This window comes from Mobula hypostoma, chromosome X1 (genome assembly GCF_963921235.1).
Source record: "Mobula hypostoma chromosome X1, sMobHyp1.1, whole genome shotgun sequence".
Classification (NCBI taxonomy): Eukaryota; Metazoa; Chordata; class Chondrichthyes; order Myliobatiformes; family Myliobatidae; genus Mobula; species Mobula hypostoma.
In genome coordinates this window covers 21778777-21797926 of record NC_086128.1, presented here as the reverse complement: position 1 = coordinate 21797926, position 19150 = coordinate 21778777, and the positions used below count along the sequence as shown (strand labels likewise).

The 19150-nt window shown below is 46.3% G+C and overlaps 1 protein-coding gene and 1 long non-coding RNA gene across 9 annotated transcripts in view; one reads left to right on the top strand and one right to left on the bottom strand.

Moving 5' to 3' along the window:
• The first annotated feature begins 429 nt into the window (after positions 1 to 429).
• LOC134340537 (uncharacterized) overlaps positions 430 to 19150 on the top strand; it is a 46063-nt gene continuing 27342 nt past the window's right edge. The window contains exons 1-2 of the long non-coding RNA XR_010016575.1: positions 430 to 535; positions 625 to 688. This is a non-coding gene — a long non-coding RNA (uncharacterized LOC134340537). The remainder of the gene's footprint in view (positions 536 to 624; positions 689 to 19150) is intronic.
• The window catches only part of LOC134340536 (diacylglycerol kinase beta-like), a 162256-nt gene continuing 160328 nt past the window's right edge, over positions 17223 to 19150 (bottom strand). For all 8 annotated transcript variants that reach the window (XM_063037879.1, XM_063037885.1, XM_063037883.1 and 5 more), the window contains one exon: positions 17223 to 19038. In XM_063037879.1, the coding sequence (XP_062893949.1) occupies positions 18964 to 19038 (75 nt within the window). In that variant the 3' untranslated portion in view covers positions 17223 to 18963. The remainder of the gene's footprint in view (positions 19039 to 19150) is intronic.

The following is a 19150-nucleotide window of genomic DNA, read 5'->3' as shown; positions in this document are numbered from 1 at the left end:
TCAGTGTCAGCAAGACCAAAGAGCTGATTATTGACTTCAGGAGGAGGAAACCGGAGGCCCATAAGCCAGTCCTTATTAGGGGATCAGAGGTCAGCAACTTTAAATTCCTCAGTGTTATCAACTCAGAGGACCTGTCCTGGGCCCAGCACGTGCAATTATGAAGAACGCATGGCAGCACCTCTACTTCCTTAGAAGTTTGCAAAGGTTCAGCACGACACCTAAAACCCCAGAAGGAGATGATGGCAGCGAGTAACACGACTAAAGGTGACATCCTCCAGATTGTTCATGAAACTACTTCTTCCACTTCTTTTACGTCTTCTTTTTCTTTCAAGTGTGGTTCTGCTACTGTTGCAGCCTGTGATCTACGTTTTGATGGTATGTTTTTCGGGCCAATCGAGCAATCTGGCGCTTTGCTGTCTTCAGAAGTATGCGGCCTTGAGGCCACGAAGCCTGGGGATGGGCTGTGACCCTATGATCAACTCCATTCTCACCGAGCTCACCAATTAAAGAGTCGAGGAAAATTGAAATCACCGAGGTGAGTGGGTATTCAGCACTGTTCATGAGCCTCTCACTTGCTGCCGCTGGAGAAAGGTGTCTGTGTGTGACGGTCCCTCTCTCTGACAGGACAGGGCGGAAGGCCATGGAAGAAAACAAAAGGGGAGGAGCACCAGGGGGAGGTGACGGGCAGGTAAGGAGATAGGGTGAGAGGGGGAAATGGGAATGGAGAATGGTGAAGGAGAGGGGGGTGGCATTAACGGAAACTCGAGAAATCAATGTTCATGCCATCAGGTTGGAGGCTGCCCAGACGGAATATAAGGTGTTGCTCCTACAACCTGAGTGTTCCCTATCAGATTCCCCCTTCTCCAGCCCTGTATCTTTTTCACCAATCAACTACCCAGCTCTTTACTTCACCCCCCGCCCCAGTTTCGCCTATCACCCTGTGTTTCTTCCTCCCCTCCCCCCCACCTTCTCTCTCTGACCCCTCATCTTTCTTCTCCAGTCCTGAAGAAGGGTCTTGGCCCAAAACATCCAATGTTCACTCCTTTCCATAGATGCTGCCTGGCCTGCTGAGTTCCTCCAGCATTTTGTGTGTGTTACTTGGATTTCCAGCATCTGCAGGTTTTCTCTTGCCAGCAAGGAATCACTGCAGGATTGGGTTTAAATATAAACTGGAATGACCCAACTATTGGACTTCTTGTAGACATGATGTGAGACCGTAGATCGTATTTAGTGAATGAAGTCTGTGGGAGTCCTGAGGAACCATTACTTTTCATTGTGAAATATGATTGAGATTAAATTATTAAAATGTAATTTCTTTTTTTTTAATTTTATTTTTATTTGGCTAAGGAATTCACAATTATCATGTACTTTTTTCACACATATAACCTTTTCCATTTTTTTATATGTATAAAACTACAATTATTTATACATTCTTAAGTACACATTGAGATGATATAAAAGGAAAATAAACATTTTCCACACAGCCCAGAGACGTGCAGTGACATTTTAGAAGTTATAAAGCTTGATATGGAAAAAACTGTTCCCAGTAGCAACAGGGTCTGTCACTAGAGGGTGCAGGGCTGCAATAAACAGAAGGGAACTAAAAGCAACTATTAGCTTCCAGTGGTGAATTAGCTGTGATCCGCAGAGTGCTGCCTGAATGGATAGTGGAGGTGGAATTGTTAATGAAGACTTGGCTGAATTCTTGACAAGGAATATAATGTGTGCCGCTATGGGGGAAGAGGGAGGAATGCAGCCCAAGTGCCTAACTGGGGAGTTGGCCCAGATGAAATGGACTCTTACACACAGTGATTCCATGGGAGCTGAGAAATGAATGGAACCAGACGGTACAGGTGATTAGATGGATTCCAGTCCTGCCTGCTGCCCCCTTTTGCATGTTGCTGGGATTGGGCCCACTTTGTAGGAGAGAGCATCTTTCATTGGGCCCTGGGTCAAATGGAGCCGCTGTCACCCAGACCACACCAACAGTACCTCCAAAACCCATGCCTTCCGTTTCCATTCCAGTTGCCCTCCCAATCACACGCCCTCCTGACTGGGAAATATACTAGCATTCCTTCATCTTCGCCGGGTCCGAATCCTGGAATTCCCTCCCCAACAGCACCTTTGCCAGGAGGACTGCAGCGGTTCAAGAAGGTAGCTCATTCCCACCTTCTCAAGGGCAATTATGGATGGGCAATCAATGCTGGTCTTGGCACTTGTGCCCAGGTACCTAATTCTTTGCCATAGAACATATCTGAGAAAAAATATTTACATAGGATGCTGCCAGGATTCGAGAGAATTTGGGGGAAAGGGAGAGGTTGGGAAGGATAAGACTTTATTTCATGGAACATATGAGACTGAAGGGTGACTTAAAGATATGTATAAAATCACGAGGGGCATAGATAGGGTGAATGCACAGAGTAATTATTCCAGGGAAGAGGAACTAAAAACTAGAGGGCTCAGGTGAAAGATTTAAAAGGATTTAAAAGGGATAACTTTTTCATACAGAAGGTGGAACCCAGCTACGCAGAGCGACACAGTGCTGCAGTGAGTAGAGCTGCTACCTCACGTCTCAAGAGACGCGTGTTCAATCCTGGCCACTGTAAATTGCCCCTAGTGTGTTAATTGGTGGCAAAAGAATGAAAGGGAGTTAATCATTTTAGATAGGTTGGTAGGTGAGAGAGAACATGGGACTAATGGGATTGTTGTGCTGGGAGCTAGCACTAACCTGATGGACTGAACAGTCTCCATCAATGATGAACAAGTATCTCTCCCAAACCCACTGCCCATATAGTGTGAGATTCAAACGACTGTGTGATGTAGACAATAGACTTTTCGTACCACCAAAGTGTTTTCCAAAGTAGGCAACAGCTTCTGTAAGTGCATTCCAACATGTCTCAACCCCACTAACCTACATTGGTGTCATCTCACTTCAAAGTTCAAAATACATTTATTATCAAAGTTTGTATACATTATACAACCTTGAGATTCGTCTCCTTACAGGCAGCCACAAAACAAAAACCCCAAAGAACCCATTAAAAAAAAAGACCCACAAACACCCAATGTGCAGAGATAGAAAAAAAAACAAATCAGGTAAACAATAAAAGTAAGCAGAGAGCATTCAGAAGGAAGGTGAGTCCACAGACACGAAGCCCGGAGCAGACGGAGCAGGCCCTCGGCCTCAGCTCAGCACATAGCAGAGCACTGGGCAGAACTGGCCCGACCCTCGCCTCCGATCTCGACACTCTGCCTTTTCAATCCATCTGGCCCAGTGACTAAATCATCCAAGCATCGGGTTGTCCTCGCTCGAAGACCTGAGCCCTGTCACATTGATACGCTCTCGGCCTGGGTCTTGCAACCACGTTTCAGACTGCACCCGACCTTTCCAAATCAGCCCAGCATTTAGGCTGGTCAAACTTCACTCTCAGTTTAGCTGGACCAGCCCCGAATCTGCCTTCCCTCTACTCTGCTTGCCTCGATCTCGCCTCGAACATGCCTCAACCTCGCGTTCACTTGCTTCGACCCTTGATTCAGCCTCGCCTTCACTCATTGTTTGCAGTGATTGTTTACCATATTGTTTACCATACCTGTGGAGGGATGAATGGGCAAGGGGGTGACATAGAGAATGATCCCTGTGGGGGTGGAGGGAAAGATGTGGTTAGTGGTAGGAACCCATTGAAGATAGTGGACATTATGGAGAATGTTCTGCCGGATGCACAGTGCAGTATTCAGCCCTGTCAAGCTCCATTAAAGGAGGATACAAGAGGCATTGATAGAGTAGACAGTAATGTCCACTATCTTCAATGGGTTCCTACCACTAACCACATCTTTCCCTCCACCCCCACGGGGATCATTCTCTATGTCACTCCCTTGTCCTTTCATCCCTCCCCACTGATCTCCCTGATAAGTGAGACAGTTCTTCCCTCACCATTGTTCAGGGCCCCAAACAGTCCTTCCAGGTGAGATAATATTTCACCTGCAAGTCTGTCAGAGTCATCTACTGTATCTGATGCTCTCGGTGCAAGCTCCTCTACATCCGTGAGACCCACCGTAGTTTGGGGGATTGCTTCGTCAAGCATCTTCACTCTGCCTATCACAAAAGGCGGGTTTTTATCCAGTGGCCACGCATTTTAATTGTACTTCCCATTCCTATTCCGACATATTGGTCCATAGTCTCCTCCACTGTCGCAATGAAGCCACTCTCAGGTTGGAGAGGCAACACTGATTTTCGATTTAACTTTCAGTTATTAAAAGTTCAAAGTTCAAAGCAAATTTATTATCAAAGTACATATTTATCACCATATACTACGCTGAGATTCATTTTTGCAAGCATTCACAGTAAACATAAAGAAACACAAAAGCATTAATGAAAAATTGCACAAAAAGAAGGACAAACAACCAATTTCTCCCCCTCACCCTTGTCTATTATTCCATTCCCCATTCTGGCTCCCCCCTTACCCATTCTCTTCTCCTCACCTCCCTCTGGTGCTCTTCCTCCTTCCCTTTCTCCCATGGTCCACTCTCCTCTCCTATCAGATTCCTTCTTCTTCAGCCCTTTATCTTTTCCACCTATCACTTCCCAGTTTCTTATTTCATCCTCCTCCCTCATCCACCCATCTACCCCCCTCCCCTGGTCTCACCGATCACCTGCCAACTTGTCCTTCTTCCGCTCCCCCCACCTTCTTACTCTGGCTTCTTCAAAGATTCAAAGACTCAAAAAACTTTATTGTCATTCCAACCGTACATCAGCTCTGCAGGGCAGAATGAGACAGCGTTTCTCAGGGGCAGTGCAATCATAACATAACAAACGCAACACTAAATATTAAACATAACAATAAATAGTAAAACACAACAGCCACATGTCAGTTAAAATCAGTTATAAGTGTCCAGTGCAAGTTAAAAGTGTCCAAAGCAGAGTCAGGTGGAGCAGCTATTTTGCAGTCTGACTGCCTGTGGGAGGAAGCTGTTTAGTAGCCTTGTGGTTTTAGTTTTGATGCTCCTGTAACGTTTGCCTGATGGCAGAAGAACAAACAGTTCATGGAGAGGGTGTGAGGGGTCTTTAATGATGTACCGTGTCTTCTGGAGGCATTGACTCTGAAAGAGGTCTTGGACAGAAGGTAGGGAGACCCCAATAACCTTCTCTGCTCCCCTAACCACCCTCTGCAAGGCTTTTTGTCGACAGCACTGCAGCTGGAGTACCAGGTTGTGATGCAAAAGGTCAGCACACTCTCAACCACGCCTCTGTAGAATGTAGTTAAGATGTTAGTGGGGAGTGATGCTTGTTTAAGCTTCCTCAGAAAGTGCAATCTCTGCTGGGCCCATTTCACAATCCCAGTGGTGTTCCTGGACCAGGTGAGATTGTCCGAGATCTGCACCCCAAGGAACTTGATGTTTTCCACTCTCTCCACTGTGGAGCCGCTGATGCTGAGGGATGTGTGCTCAGGCTGAGACTGTCTGAAATCGATGATCATCTCCTTGGTTTTGGTGACATTAAGCATCAAGTTGTTATCCCTGCACCAGCTCTCTAGGTGTTTGACCTCCTCCCTGTACATAGTTTTATCATTTTTGCTGATGAGCCCCACCACTGTGGTATCATCTGCAAATTTAATGATCAGGTTCTCCTTGAATCTGACTGCCTTTCCAGTCCTGATGAAAGGTCTCGGCCTGAAATGTTGACTGTTTATGGCTCTCCATAGGTGGGGCTTGATGGGCTGAGTTCCTCCAGCGTTTTGTGTGTGGTGCAAAGGGTGACGGTGGAGGTGGATATCCTGGTTGCTTCTAAGAGGTTCTTAGACACATGAATGTGCGGGGAAGGGAGGGATATGGACATTGTGTAGGCAGAAGGAATTAGTTTAGTTAGGTGTTTAATCACAAGTTCAATTAGTTCGGCACAGCATTGTGGGCTGAAGAGTCTGTCCTGTGCGTGTAATGTTCTGTGGACTAAGAGGGGCAAGTGGTCAGTTCAGGGGAAAATCTCAAGTGCCCACAGCCTGGACCCATGAATGGCTGCCTTGGACAGGTGCAGGATCAAAACTACCAGGAGATCCTTCGATCCAACCCTTTCCACACCAGGTGACCAAGGACTCGAGCATGGTGCTGAAGTGCAACGAAGGGAAGCAGCACCTCAAACCTGCACCTCCCCATACTCCCACTCTACATCACTCATATTTGACTAGGATCACTGCTGCCGTCTGCTGGTTTCCATATGAAACACGTCTCTGGGATGACTGAGCATTCACGCAGTGGAGTAGTGTGTACAGCAGAGATCTGGGGACACTTGTCTGAGCAGGACCTTGCCTGTAGGTGGCACTTTATGTCCAGGAGAAGCCCTCAAATTAGACTTTACAAGTAACTCATTCTTTAACTCCAGACGTACACTCAGTAGCCACTTTATTAAGTTCACCTGTACACCTGCTCGTTAATGCAAAATCTAATCAGCCAATCATGTACCATCAACTCAATGCAGAAAAGCATGCAGACATGGTCAAGAGATTCAGTGTTTGTTCCGACCAAACATTAGAATGGGTAAGAAATGTGATCTAAGTGAAATTATTGTTGGTGTCAGACAGGGTGGTTTGAGTATCACAGAAACTGATGATCTTCTGGGATTTTCATGCACAACAGTCTAGAGTTTACAGAGAATGGTGTAAAAACAAAAAGAAACATCCAGTGAGTGGACAAAAATGCCTTGTTAATGAAAGAGGTCAGAGGAGAATGGCCAGACTGATTCAAGGTGGCAGGAAGGAAACAGTAACTCAAATAACCACATGTTACAACAATGGTGTGCAGAAGAGCACCTCTGAATGCACGATATGTTGAATTGTGAAGTGGATGGGCAGGAGGAGACCACGAACATAGAGAATGCACTCAGTGGCCACTTTATTAGTAACTTCTGTACGAATGAAGTGGTCACTGAATGTATTTCTCTGATACTTTTGCTGCAAAAGATACTTTAAGAACAAATGTTTAACTCCCGGAGATGCTTTACCAGCAGGTGAGAATTCACCCCTCAGCATAGTGCATGGCAACGCAGGGGGAAACATGTGGGGCCACTGCTTCACCACTCCGGCAAAACTGGTTCAGTGCTGACATCAGTTGTTGTCTGTGCATTGAGTTTCAACGCGAGGACATTTTCAAGAGGCAGTACAATCACTGAGGACCCTCAGCATCTGCAACATGCCCTCTTCACGGGACGGAGGTTCAAGAGCCAGGAGACCCGAGTTCAATGTTTTAGGAGCAGCTTCTTCTCCTTCGTCATCAGGTCTCTGAACGGCCCATGAACCCGCCTCATTATTCCCCTGCCACAAGGATTTTGGTACCACTTCCCTTTAAGTGCGACCCATCTCATTTGGACAGGTGCCGCAAAACAACAAATTTCATGCATATGTCAGTGATCATGTGACTTAGCACAGCCAGGAGCAGCTGTTCAGATGGGGAGGTACCTTAGGCTGTTCACTCGACTGATATGTCTTATCAACTTGTGCATCTCTTTCAAGTCACCCCTTACCCTCCTTCACCCTGAAGAGAAAAAGCCCCAGCTTGCTCAACCTATCCTCATAAGACACGCTCTCTAATCCAGGCAGCATCCTGGTAAATCTCCTCTGCACCCTCTCCAAAGCTTCCATATCCTTCCTACAATGAGGTGATCAGAACTAAACACAATATTCCAAGCGAGGTTTAACCAGGGTTTTATAGAGATGCAGCATTACCTCACGGCTCTTGAACTCAATCCCCAGGCTAATGAGCCGACACATCATATGACTTTTTAACAACACTATCAACTTTTGTGGCAACTTTGAGGTATTTATGTATGTGGACCCTGAAATCCCTCTATTCCTCTACATTGCTAAGAATTGGTAGTGTAGTGGTTAGCGCAAAGCTATTACAGCTTGGGTTGGAGTTCAGAGTTCAGCTCTGACGCCGTCTATAAAGAGTAACTGTACATCTTCCCCAGGGAATGTGAGCATTTCCCCTCCAGTTTCCTCCCACAGTCCAATGACATCCCGGCTAGCTTAATTGGTCATTGTAAATTGGCCCTACATACAAAGTCAGGAATCAAAATGTTGAGCGTGGTGGGTCTAATGTTCTGAGTTGCGTATATTTCAATGCAAGGAGTGTTGTAGGAAAGGCGTATGAGCTCAGGGCATGGATCAGCACGTGGAATAGTCATAGTCATAGTCATAGTCATACTTTATTGATCCCGGGGGAAATTGGTTTTCGTTACAGTTGCACCATAAATAATAAATAGTAATAGAAGCATAAATAGTTAAATAGTAATATGTAAATTATGCCAGTAAATTATGAAATAAGTCCAGGACCAGCCTATTGGCTCAGGGTGTCTGACCCTCCAAGGGAGGAGTTGTAAAGTTTGATGGCCACAGGCAGGAATGACTTCTATGACGCTCTGTGTTGCATCTCAGTGGAATGAGTCTCTGGCTGAATGTACTCCTGTGCCCACCCAGTACATTATGTAGTGGATGGGAGACATTGTCCAAGATGGCATGCAACTTGGACAGCATCCTCTTTTCAGACACCACCGTCAGAGAGTCCAGTTTCATCCCCACAACATCACTGGCCTTACAAATGAGTTTGTTGATTCTGTTGGTGTCTGCTACCCTCAGCCTGCTGCTCCAACACACAACAGCAAACGTGATAGCACTGGCCACCACAGACTCGTAGAACATCTTCAACATCGTCCGGCAGATGTTAAAGGACCTCAGTCTCCTCAGGAAATAGAGACGGCTCTGACCCTTCTTGTAGACAACCTCAGTGTTCTTTGACCAGTCCAGTATATTGTCAATTCGTATCCCCAGGTATTTGTAATCCTCCACCATGTTCACACTGACTCCCTGGATGGACACAGGGGTCACCGGTACCTTAGCTCTCCTCAGTCATTGACATTGAATCATGACATTGTAGCCATGAGTGAAACTTGGTTGCAGGAGGGCAGCTCACTGTTCGAGGGTTCTGTTGTTTTAGACGTGACAGAGCGAGAAGGATTAAAGGGGGAGGGGTGGCGTTACTAGTCAGGGAAAATATCACAGCATTGCTCAGATAGGACAGACTAGTGAGGCTTTATGGGTAGAAATGAGGAATAAGAAAGGCATGGCCATGTTATTGAGATTATATAATAGACTATCCAACCGTCTGTGGGATTTAGAGGAGCAAGTTTGTAGAAAGAATGCAGACTGTTGCAAGAAGCACAAGGTTGTACTAGCAGGTGAATTTAACTTTCCACATATTGACTGGGACTCCCATACCGTAAAAGGGCTGGATGGGAAAGAGTTTCTCAGATGTGTTCAGGAAAGCTTCCTTAATCAATAGGATTTCATCCAAGTGGACAAAGGCGTACTCCTGAGGCCCCTTAGGTAACGGGGGTGATTCAGCAGACCTCAGAGTCTCCTCCATAGGTTCACTAGAGTCTTTAGTAGAAACAGAGCCTTAATCCAATTCCTCATCCATCTGCTCAGACAACGGCATTAAGGCACTATAAATGCATTCACCTCTTGTCGGTTCATACCTCAGGAGATCTTTGCCTTCAGCATAACACCAGAATCTGTAGGGTTGGGAGTAGTGGCTGCTACCATCACAGCCTTCCAGACACTGGGCGATCTTAGCAGTGACTGCTGAAGTTGTGGACATTTGGCCTGCAGGTGACCTGCTTCCCTACAGTAATAGCAGCAACCTTGACTCCGATACCGGGACTTCACATTGGTGGAGAGTCTTATGCAACCAGTTTGCATGGGCTCGATAGGACCCTGAGTAGGAGAAGGGTTGGTCATTGTCCAGGGTCGGGAAGTGAAACAGTGATGTGTTGAGGCCGAGCTCGGGCTAGCCCACCTCTCGCTCTGCCAGGCAGTTATCAATGCAATTGGACTGGCCAGTCAGAGCCTCTAAGCCCTCTACCAGCTTTCCCATGGCAAGGACATCCTTTAGTTTGCCTCAGAGTCCATGGCAGTACAGAGTGGCCAAGGCCTCCCCGTTCCAGCCACTCTCCTTGGCCAAAGTCTGAAATTCGTAGCGTAGTCAGCTGCTGACCGAATACCCTGATACACCTTCCTCAGACTGTCCAAGGCTCTGTTTGCTCTGATGGGATTATAGAACACCCTCTTGGCGGCATCCATGAATTCCTCTGAATCCAAGCAAACCTCTGACCTCCGCTCCCAATGCGTGGTGGCCCAGGCCAGGTCTCTCTTGGTCAGGAGAGAGATCATGAAAGTCACCTTTCTGTGCTCTGTAGGAAACCGGGACGGCTGGAGTTCAAACACCAATGAACACTGAGCGAGGAAGCTGCGACAAGAGCCCGGGTCGCAGCTGAATCTCTCTGGGTTCGGAAGATAGACTGACTCTGCAGAGCGACTAACAGTTTCGTCCAAATGACTCCTTGCAAAGGTTGGCGCATGGCGACCTGGAGGTCTAGCGTCTCCGGGCTCCGTCTGGAAATTTTCTCACTGTGGCAGGCCACAGCTGACAAGAGGCTCTGATACCCCACAGGGTCCATGTTAGGCTCAATCGTACTGTGATGAGAGACCTAAGTGAGGATGGTTAAGACCCAAGTGTTGGAGTATCAAGACACAATACGAGACTGAAACGAGGACAGGGTTCTAAACTTGACGCTAGACGGGAATCCAGAGTTGAGCTGACGATTGAGCACCGAACCTCAGTTCAGGTGCTCTTTAAATATTAAAATCCTGATGCTAATTAGCAGGGCGGGCCTGATTCTTTAAAGGAGCCATGCCAGCTATCCACATTCCAGGCAACGCCTGAACCCTGGAGGCTGGCTCAGTTGGGTGCGTATCGTATCAGATCATAATGCCATTAGTTCCAAGGAAAATGATCGGTCTGGTCCTCAGGTTGAGATTCTAATTGGAGAAAGGCCAGTTTTGATCGTATCAGAAATAATCTGGCAAGTGTAGATTGGGACAAGTTGTTTTCTGGCAAAGGTGCACTTGGTAACTTCAAATTTAACTTTTGAGAGTACAGAGTTTGTATGTTCCTGTCAGAATAAAAGGCAAGGATAACAGGTTTAGGGAACCTTGGTTTTCAATAGATATCGAGGCCCTGGTTAAGAAAAAGAAGGAGGTGCATATTCATAGTCATAGTCATAGTCATACTTTATTGATCCCGGGGGAAATTGGTTTTCGTTACAGTTGCACCATAAATAATAAATAGTAATAAAACCATAAATAGTTAAATGGTAAAAAGTAAATTATGCCAGGAAATAAGTCCAGGACCAGCCTATTGGCTCAGGGTGTCTGACCCTCCAAGGGAGGAGTTGTAAAGTTTGATGGCCACAGGCAGGAATGACTTCCTATGACGCTCTGTGTTGCATCTCGGTGGAATGAGTCTCTGGCTGAATGTACTCCTGTGCCCACCCAGTACATTATGTAGTGGATGGGAGACATTGACCAAGATGGCATGCAACTTAGACAGCATCCTCTTTTCAGACACCACTGTCAGAGAGTCCAGTCCATCCCCACAACATCACTGGCTTTACGAATGAGTTTGTTGATTCTGTTGGTGTCTGCCACCCTCAGCCTGCTGCCCCAGCACACAACAGCAAACATGATAGCACTGGTCACCACAGACTCGTAGAACATCCTCAGCATCGTCCGGCAGATGTTAAAGGACCTCAGTCTCCTCAGGAAATAGAGACGGCTCTGACCCTTCTTGTAGACAGCCTCAGTGTTCTTTGACCAGTCCAGTTTATTGTCAATTCGTATCCCCAGGTATTTGTAATCCTCCACCATGTCCACACTGACCCCCTGGATGGAAACAGGGGTCACCAGATATAAGAAATCAGGAGGGCTAACAGAAGGCATGAGGTTGCTCTAGCAGAGAAGATGAAGGAGAATCCTAAGGGCTTCTACAGATATATTAAGAGCAAAAGGATAGCAAGGGGCAAAATTGGTCCTCTGGGAGATCAGAGTGGTAATCTATGTGTGGAGCTGAAAGAGATGGAGGAGATCTTAAATGGATTTGTTACATCTGTATTTACTCGGGAGATGGAGCCAGATACTATAGAAGTGAGGCAAAGCAGCATTGAGGTCATGGACCCTATACAGATTACAGAGGAAGAGGTGCTTGCTATCTTGAAGCAAATATGGGTGGATAAATCCCAGGGCCTGACAAAATGTTCCCTTGGACCCTGTGGGAGGCTAGTGCAGAAATTGTAGGGTCCCAAGCAGAGATACTTAAATCATTCTTAGCCACGGGTGAGGCACTGGGGAAGTGGAGGAGAGCCAATGCTATCCTGTTCTTTAAGAAGGGCTCTAAGAATAAGCCAGGAAAGCATAGGCTGATGAGCCTATTGGAAGGTATTCTAAGGGAACAGATATATACAGTAAGTATTTGGATAGACAGGGACTGATTAGGGGTAGTCAAGATGGCTTTATGCATGGTCAGTTGTGTCTAACCAATCTTAGAGTTTTTCAAGAAAGTTACATGGAAAGTTGATGATGGCCAGGCAGTGGATGTTGTCCACATGGACTTTAGCAAGGGAGGTTGGTCAAGAACATTCAGTTGCTTGGCATTCAGGATGAGATAATAAATTGGATTAGACATTGGCTTTGTGGGAGAAGCCAGAGAGTGGTAGTAGATGGTTGTCTCTCTGACTGGAGGCCTGTGACTAGTGGAGTGCCAGAGGGTTCGATGCTGGGTCCATCTGTATCAACAATCTGGATGATAAGTGGTAAACTGGATCAGCAAGTTTGCAGATGACACCAAGATTGGGGGTGTAGTAGACAGTGAGGAAGACTTTCAGAACTTGCAGCAGAATCTGCACCAGCTGGAAAAATCAGCTGAAAAATGGTAGATGGAAATTAATGCAGATGAGTGTGAGGTATTGCACTTTGGGAGGACCAACCAGGGTAGGTCTTACATGGTGAGTGGTAGGGCACTGAGGAGTGCGGTAGAACAGAGAGATCTGGGAATACAGGTCCATAACCCTTTGAAAGTGGCGTCACTGGTAAAAAGAGTCATAATGGAATTGGGATGTTATGCTGAAGTTGTATAAGACGTTGGTGAGGCTAATTTGGAGTGTTGTGTGCAGTTTTGGTCACCTATCTACAGGAAAGATGGAAATAAGATTGAAAGAGTGCAGAGAAAATTTACAAGGATGTTGCCAGGACTTTTGGACCTGAGTTATAGTGAAAGGTTGAATAGTTTTGGACTTTATTCACTAGAACTTAGAAGACTGAAGGGAGATTTGATTGAGGTGTACAGAATAATGAGTGGTATAGCTAGGGTAAATGGAAACAGGTTTTTTTCCACTGAGGTTGGGTGAAACTACAACTAGAGGTCATGGGTGAAAGGTGAAAAGTTTAAGGGAAACATGAGGGGGAACACTTTCACTCACACGGTGGTGTGAGTGTGGAATGAGCTGCCAGCAGAAGTGATGGATGTGAGTTTGATTTCAACATTTAGGAAATTTGGATAGGTACATGGATGAGAGGGGTATGGAGGGCTATGGTCCAGGTGGAGGTTGATGTAACTAGGCAGATTAGTGGTTCAGCACAGACTAGATGGGCCGAAGGGCCTGCTTCTGTGCAGTAGGGTACTATGATTCTATGAGGTTAATGTTAAATTGGGGCTGTCGGGGTTTGCTGGGGTGGTGTGGTTTGACTACAGTGCGCTGTATCACAAAATAAATAAAAGTCCTCTCCCATCACACATACACAAACACACATGTCCATGCACGCTGGCCTTCATGGGACAAGACATTGAGTACAGGAGTTGGGATGCCATTTTACAGCTGTACAAGACAATGGTGAGCCTACACCTGGAGTCCTGTGTGCAATTCTGGTCACCCAGCTATAGGAAAGATGTGATTGTGGGCACAGATGTTGTCTTACAGTCTTCCATCTCAGAGTGAAGACCACCCGCTCAGCCGTGAGGTGGGGAATCGCCATCGAACCATCTGACTCACACATCAGGAGGCATACATGTACTTGAGAGAACTGCCCGACCAACCTCACTACCCGAAAGCCCCACTATTTCCCCTTTATCTGTCCTATCTCTTGTCGCTCCTGCTGAACCTGCCGCATCTTCTGCACCACCACGACTCTCTGCGGAGGAACCAGATACCACGGTGGGCTTCACAGCTGAACAGGTGAGAAGACAGCTGAAACGTCTCAACCCAAGCAAGGCTGCAGGACCGGATGGTGTCAGTACCAGGGTGCTCAAAGCCTGTGCCCCTCAGCTATGTGGAGTACTTCGCCATGTGTTCAACCTGAGCCTGAGGCTCCGGAGGGTTCCTGTGCTGTGGAAGACGTCCTGCCTCGTTCCTGTACCGAAGACGCCGCGCCCCAGCGGCCTCAATGACTACAGACCGGTGGCATTGACCTCCCACGTCATGAAGACCCTGGAGAGACTTGTTCTGGAGCTGCTCCGGTCTATGGTCGGGCCACACTTAGATCCCATCCAGTTCGCCTACCAGCCCCGACTAGGAGTTGAGGATGCCATCGTCTACCTGCTGAACCATGTATACGCCCACCTGGACAAGCCAGCGAGCACTGTGAGGGTCATGTTTTTTGACTTCTCCAATGTGTTCAACACCATCCGCCCTGCTCTGCTGGGGGAGAAGCTGACAGCGATGCAGGTGGATGCTTCCCTGGTATCATGGATTCTTGATTACCTGACTGGCAGACCACAGTACGTGTGCTTGCAACACTGTGTGTCCGACAGAGTGATCAGCAGCACTGGGGCTCCGCAGGGGACTGTCTTGTCTCCCTTTCTCTTCACCATTTACACCTCGGACTTCAACTACTGCACAGAGTCTTGTCATCTTCAGAAGTTTTCTGATGACTCTGCCATAGTTGGATGCATCAGCAAGGGAAATGAGGCTGAGTACAGGGCTACGGTAGGAAACTTTGTCACATGGTGTGAGCAGAATTATTTCCAGCTTAATGTGAAAAAGACTAAGGAGCTGGTGGTAGACCTGAGGAGAGCTAAGGTACCGGTGACCCCTGTTGCCATCCAGGGGGTCAGTGTGGACATGGTGGAGGATTACAAATACCTGGGGATACGAATTGACAATAAACTGAACTGGTCAAAGAACACTGAGGCTGTCTACAAGAAGGGTCAGAGCCGTCTCTATTTCCTGAGGAGACTGAGGTCCTTTAACATCTGCCGGACGATGCTGAGGATGTTCTACGAGTCTGTGGTGACCAGTGCTATCATGTTTGCTGTTATGTGCTGGGGCAGCAGGCTGAGGGAGGCAGACACCAACAGAATCAACAAACTCATTTGTAAGGCCAGTGATGTTGTGGGGATGGAACTGGGCTCTCTGACGGTGGTGTCTGAAAAGAAGATGCTATCTAAGTTGCATGCCATCTTGGACAATGTCTCCCATCCACTACATAATGTACTGGGTGGGCACAGGAGTACGTTCAGCCAGAGACTCATTCCACCGAGATGCAGCACTGAGCGTCATAGGAAGTCATTCCTGCCTGTGGCCATCAAACTTTACAACTCCTCCCTTGGAGGGTCAGACACCCTGAGCCAATAGGCTGGTCCTGGACTTATTTCCTGGCATAATTTACATATTACTATTAACTATTTATGGTTCTATTACTATTTATTATTTATGGTGCAACGGTAATGAAAACCAATTTCCCCTGGGATCAATAAAGTATGACTATGACTATGACTAGCCTGCTTCTTTTGCTCCATACTGTAAGCCAGTGAGTTCAGAGGCATCGTTGCAGAAGTGGAAACACATTTAAGCCATTTGTCTGCACTAAGGAGAGTGGCCCGCTCCACCTGTTAAGGTGCAGTTGGTGCTGTGGCAAGTTGCTGGCATCCCCCAACTGATGACAAGGAGAGGTGGGCATCACGGTGTGGGCTCTAGCTCTGCAGAAGTCCAGAAGTCCTTTGTCTCTCTCCAGAGCACTGGGGTCAGCTGCTCCAGGGAAGGAACTTTGCACATCAGCACTGGACAGTCTCCTGTGTGTTCTCCTGACCACTTCCCACTGAAAGGATGTCCGAGAGGTAATGTTGCAGAGGTAATAGGACCCTGGTCAGACCCCATTTGGAATACTGTACTCAGTTCTGGTCACCTCACTACAGGGAGGACATGGAAACCATAGAAAGGGTGCAGAGGAGATTTACAAGGATGTTGCCTGAACTGGGGAGCGTGCCTTATGAGAATAGGTTGAGTGAACTCAGCCTTTTCTCCTTGGACCGACGGAGGATGAGAGGTGACCTGATAGAGGTGTATAAGATGATGACAGGCATTGATCGTGTGGATAGTCAGAGGCTTTTTCCCAGGGCTGAAATGGCTGACACGAGATGGCACAGTTTTAAGGTGCTTGGAAGTAGGTACAGAGGAGATGTCAGGGGTAAGTTTTTTTACGCAAAGAGTGCTGAGTGCATGGAATAGGCTGCCGGCGACGGTGATGGAGGCAGATATGATAGGGTCTTTTAAGAGATGCCTGGACAGGTACATGGAGCTCAGAAAAATAGAGGGCTATGAGTAAGGACATGTTCAGCACAGCTTTGTGGGCCAAAGTATTGTGCTGTAGATTTTCTATGTTTCTAAAACGATAAGACCTAGGAGCAGAATCAGGCCATTCAGCCCATCAAGTCTGCTCTGACATTCGATCATGGCTGATTTATTTTCCCTCTCAACTCCATTCCCCTGCCTTCTCCCTGTAACTTTTGACACTTGCTTATTCAGAACCTGGACACCATAGTGGAGTTGTTAGTGTGATGACATTACTGCTCAGTGTTGCAGAGTTCAGAGTTCAATTCCGACACAGTTCTGTAAGTAGCTTGTACGTTCTCCCTGTGGAACGCATGGGTTTTCTCCCTGTGCTTCAATTTCCTCCCACAGTCCAAAGGCGTACCAGGCAGGTTAATTAGCCATTGTAAATTATCCCATGATCAGGTTAGGGTGGAGTTGATCAGGCTTGTCGGGGGTTGCTGGGGCAGCTTTAAATACACTCAGTGACTTGGGATTCACCACCCTTTGGCTGAAGAAATTCCTCCTCATCTCATTTCTAAGTGGACAACCCTCTATTCTAAGACTGTGCCCTCTAGTTCCAAACTCCCCCACTATAGGATATGTCTTCTCCACATCCACTATATCTAGGACTTTCAATATTCAACACGCTTCAATGATCGAATATTTAATTCTATCGAGTACAGAACCAGAGGGATAGGTGTGGGAATGGTGCTGGGATTAGTAAAAAAAAAGAGATTAATAACAACTGAATTGGCAACCTGAAGCTTTTATTTGTTATATTTACAAAATATTTAAAGGTGTGCACGTCTATACAACTCCATCATCCACATACCTCAATATACAGATACAAAAATACATTAAGCTTCTTACCTGTACCTCTACCATTTACCTGCAAGTGAGCTAGCCATTGTGGGGGTGGGGGGTGGGGGAAAATAAATCAGATTTATGCTAAGAGTTGTTCACGAGGTGCCAGGTGCTGTCATTGGACCAAATTATCTGGAGGAATCCAGTTAACGTTTCAAGTGGAACGGTCCTCGGCCTGAAACGTTAACTCTGTTCCTTTCTCCACAGAGGCTGCCTGACCTGCAGAGATTTCCCAGCGTTGTCTGTTTTTATTTCAGATTTTTGGCATCTGCATTTCTACAGCAATATTCTGCCGTCCCTCCTGCCTTCTCCTTGTGTCTTCACTTTCCCTTTCTTCTTGTATCTAAGATTTAAAACCTGTCCAATATATGCCACAACTAACAAAGAAAACCAGGCAGAAAGGAATGTTAAGAAATTCAGACCCTTATTGTAAATTATAAGACCTTAATTTTTATTCTTGGGCTCCTGAATGGTTTAAGGGCCCAAAATGATTCAGGTGAGGGGAGGTTGGATCCCTTCAATGAATTAGGTTTGGTTTAATTTCATTGACTCTATTACCAACCAAAGATGTAACCAAGCAGAGACTCAAAATGGTTCCATTATATTCCCAGCAGATAGGATACCAGTGAACCAAACACCTCTGTTCAGTCCTGTGCAGTCCAATGCACTAAATTACAGCTACTCTCTCGTGGATCCACAACATTTCTCAATGATCACACTGACAAGGCAAATCTCCTTCACTCCCACTATGAAATATTCATTTGAGCAAATTGCATTGTGTTTGCTTGTCACACGGAGTAATTCACATAGTTTGCATGCTGTGAATACAGAATTTAATCTAAAGCATTAAATGTGGCCAATTACTTGAGATTTCACTGCCTGCATTTGATACCATTTGTCCAGCATACTTCAGGCAAGCTCTCCAATAGATATATATGATCACATTAATACATCACATTGTCAAATAGTAAAGGCTTTAATTTAGACCTGGGTGCAGAAGCTGAAGTGTGGTGTGATATAAACATTACAGGTGAGGTGTCTGCAATAAACAGTGTCAAGAAATTCTAATACAGCCATTGGAATTCTCGATGAAGTTACATGTGCACTCCCGATAGACTTGTCACCAGTTGTGATTTAATGGCTTTGCATTCAGCAGTCTGGCCAGTGTTTATCTCCTGTTGTGGAAAGGCTAAAGTAAGATCTCCTAGGATGACATGCAGTACTTGTAAAGTATCACTGCCTCCCAGTTAAATAGAAACTTTCAACAACTGTACAATTAGCACCTGTAAATTGCATGCAAGATACTGCTCATTCCTAGAATATACTCCAGATATTTGTCAATGTCAGTCAAAGTATCACAGGGTAGTGTCAGAGCAAAAAAAATCTGTGCCATAATATCTCAGCAGAATCAATGTGTGTGACAGATCAAAGGCACTACACACACATCTTAAAGGACACATTGTGTGGCTGGGAGAGGCTGTGAAAGAATACAAGGGTGTGTGCTAAACTAGTTAAACTAGGGGCTCTGACAAAGCAAAGGGTCTAATAATATTTGGAATCGAGTAACATGGAGCCCAAAGGGTTAAGGTTCCAATGAGCCAAAGAGTTTGATGGGAATGTCTGCCTTGGCTGGCTCACTTCTTCGATCCAGATGACTTTGTGGAGGGGCCCATCAACATTGGCGACTGGTTTTTATGAGTTATCTTAATCTGGAAGAGTCACACAAAAGAAGGCTGTTAGCAAGTTAAACTTGGTGAGCGATTCAATGATTTCACTGCACCTGACAATCTCACTGCTCATGAAAGCTTGGAAAGACTTACA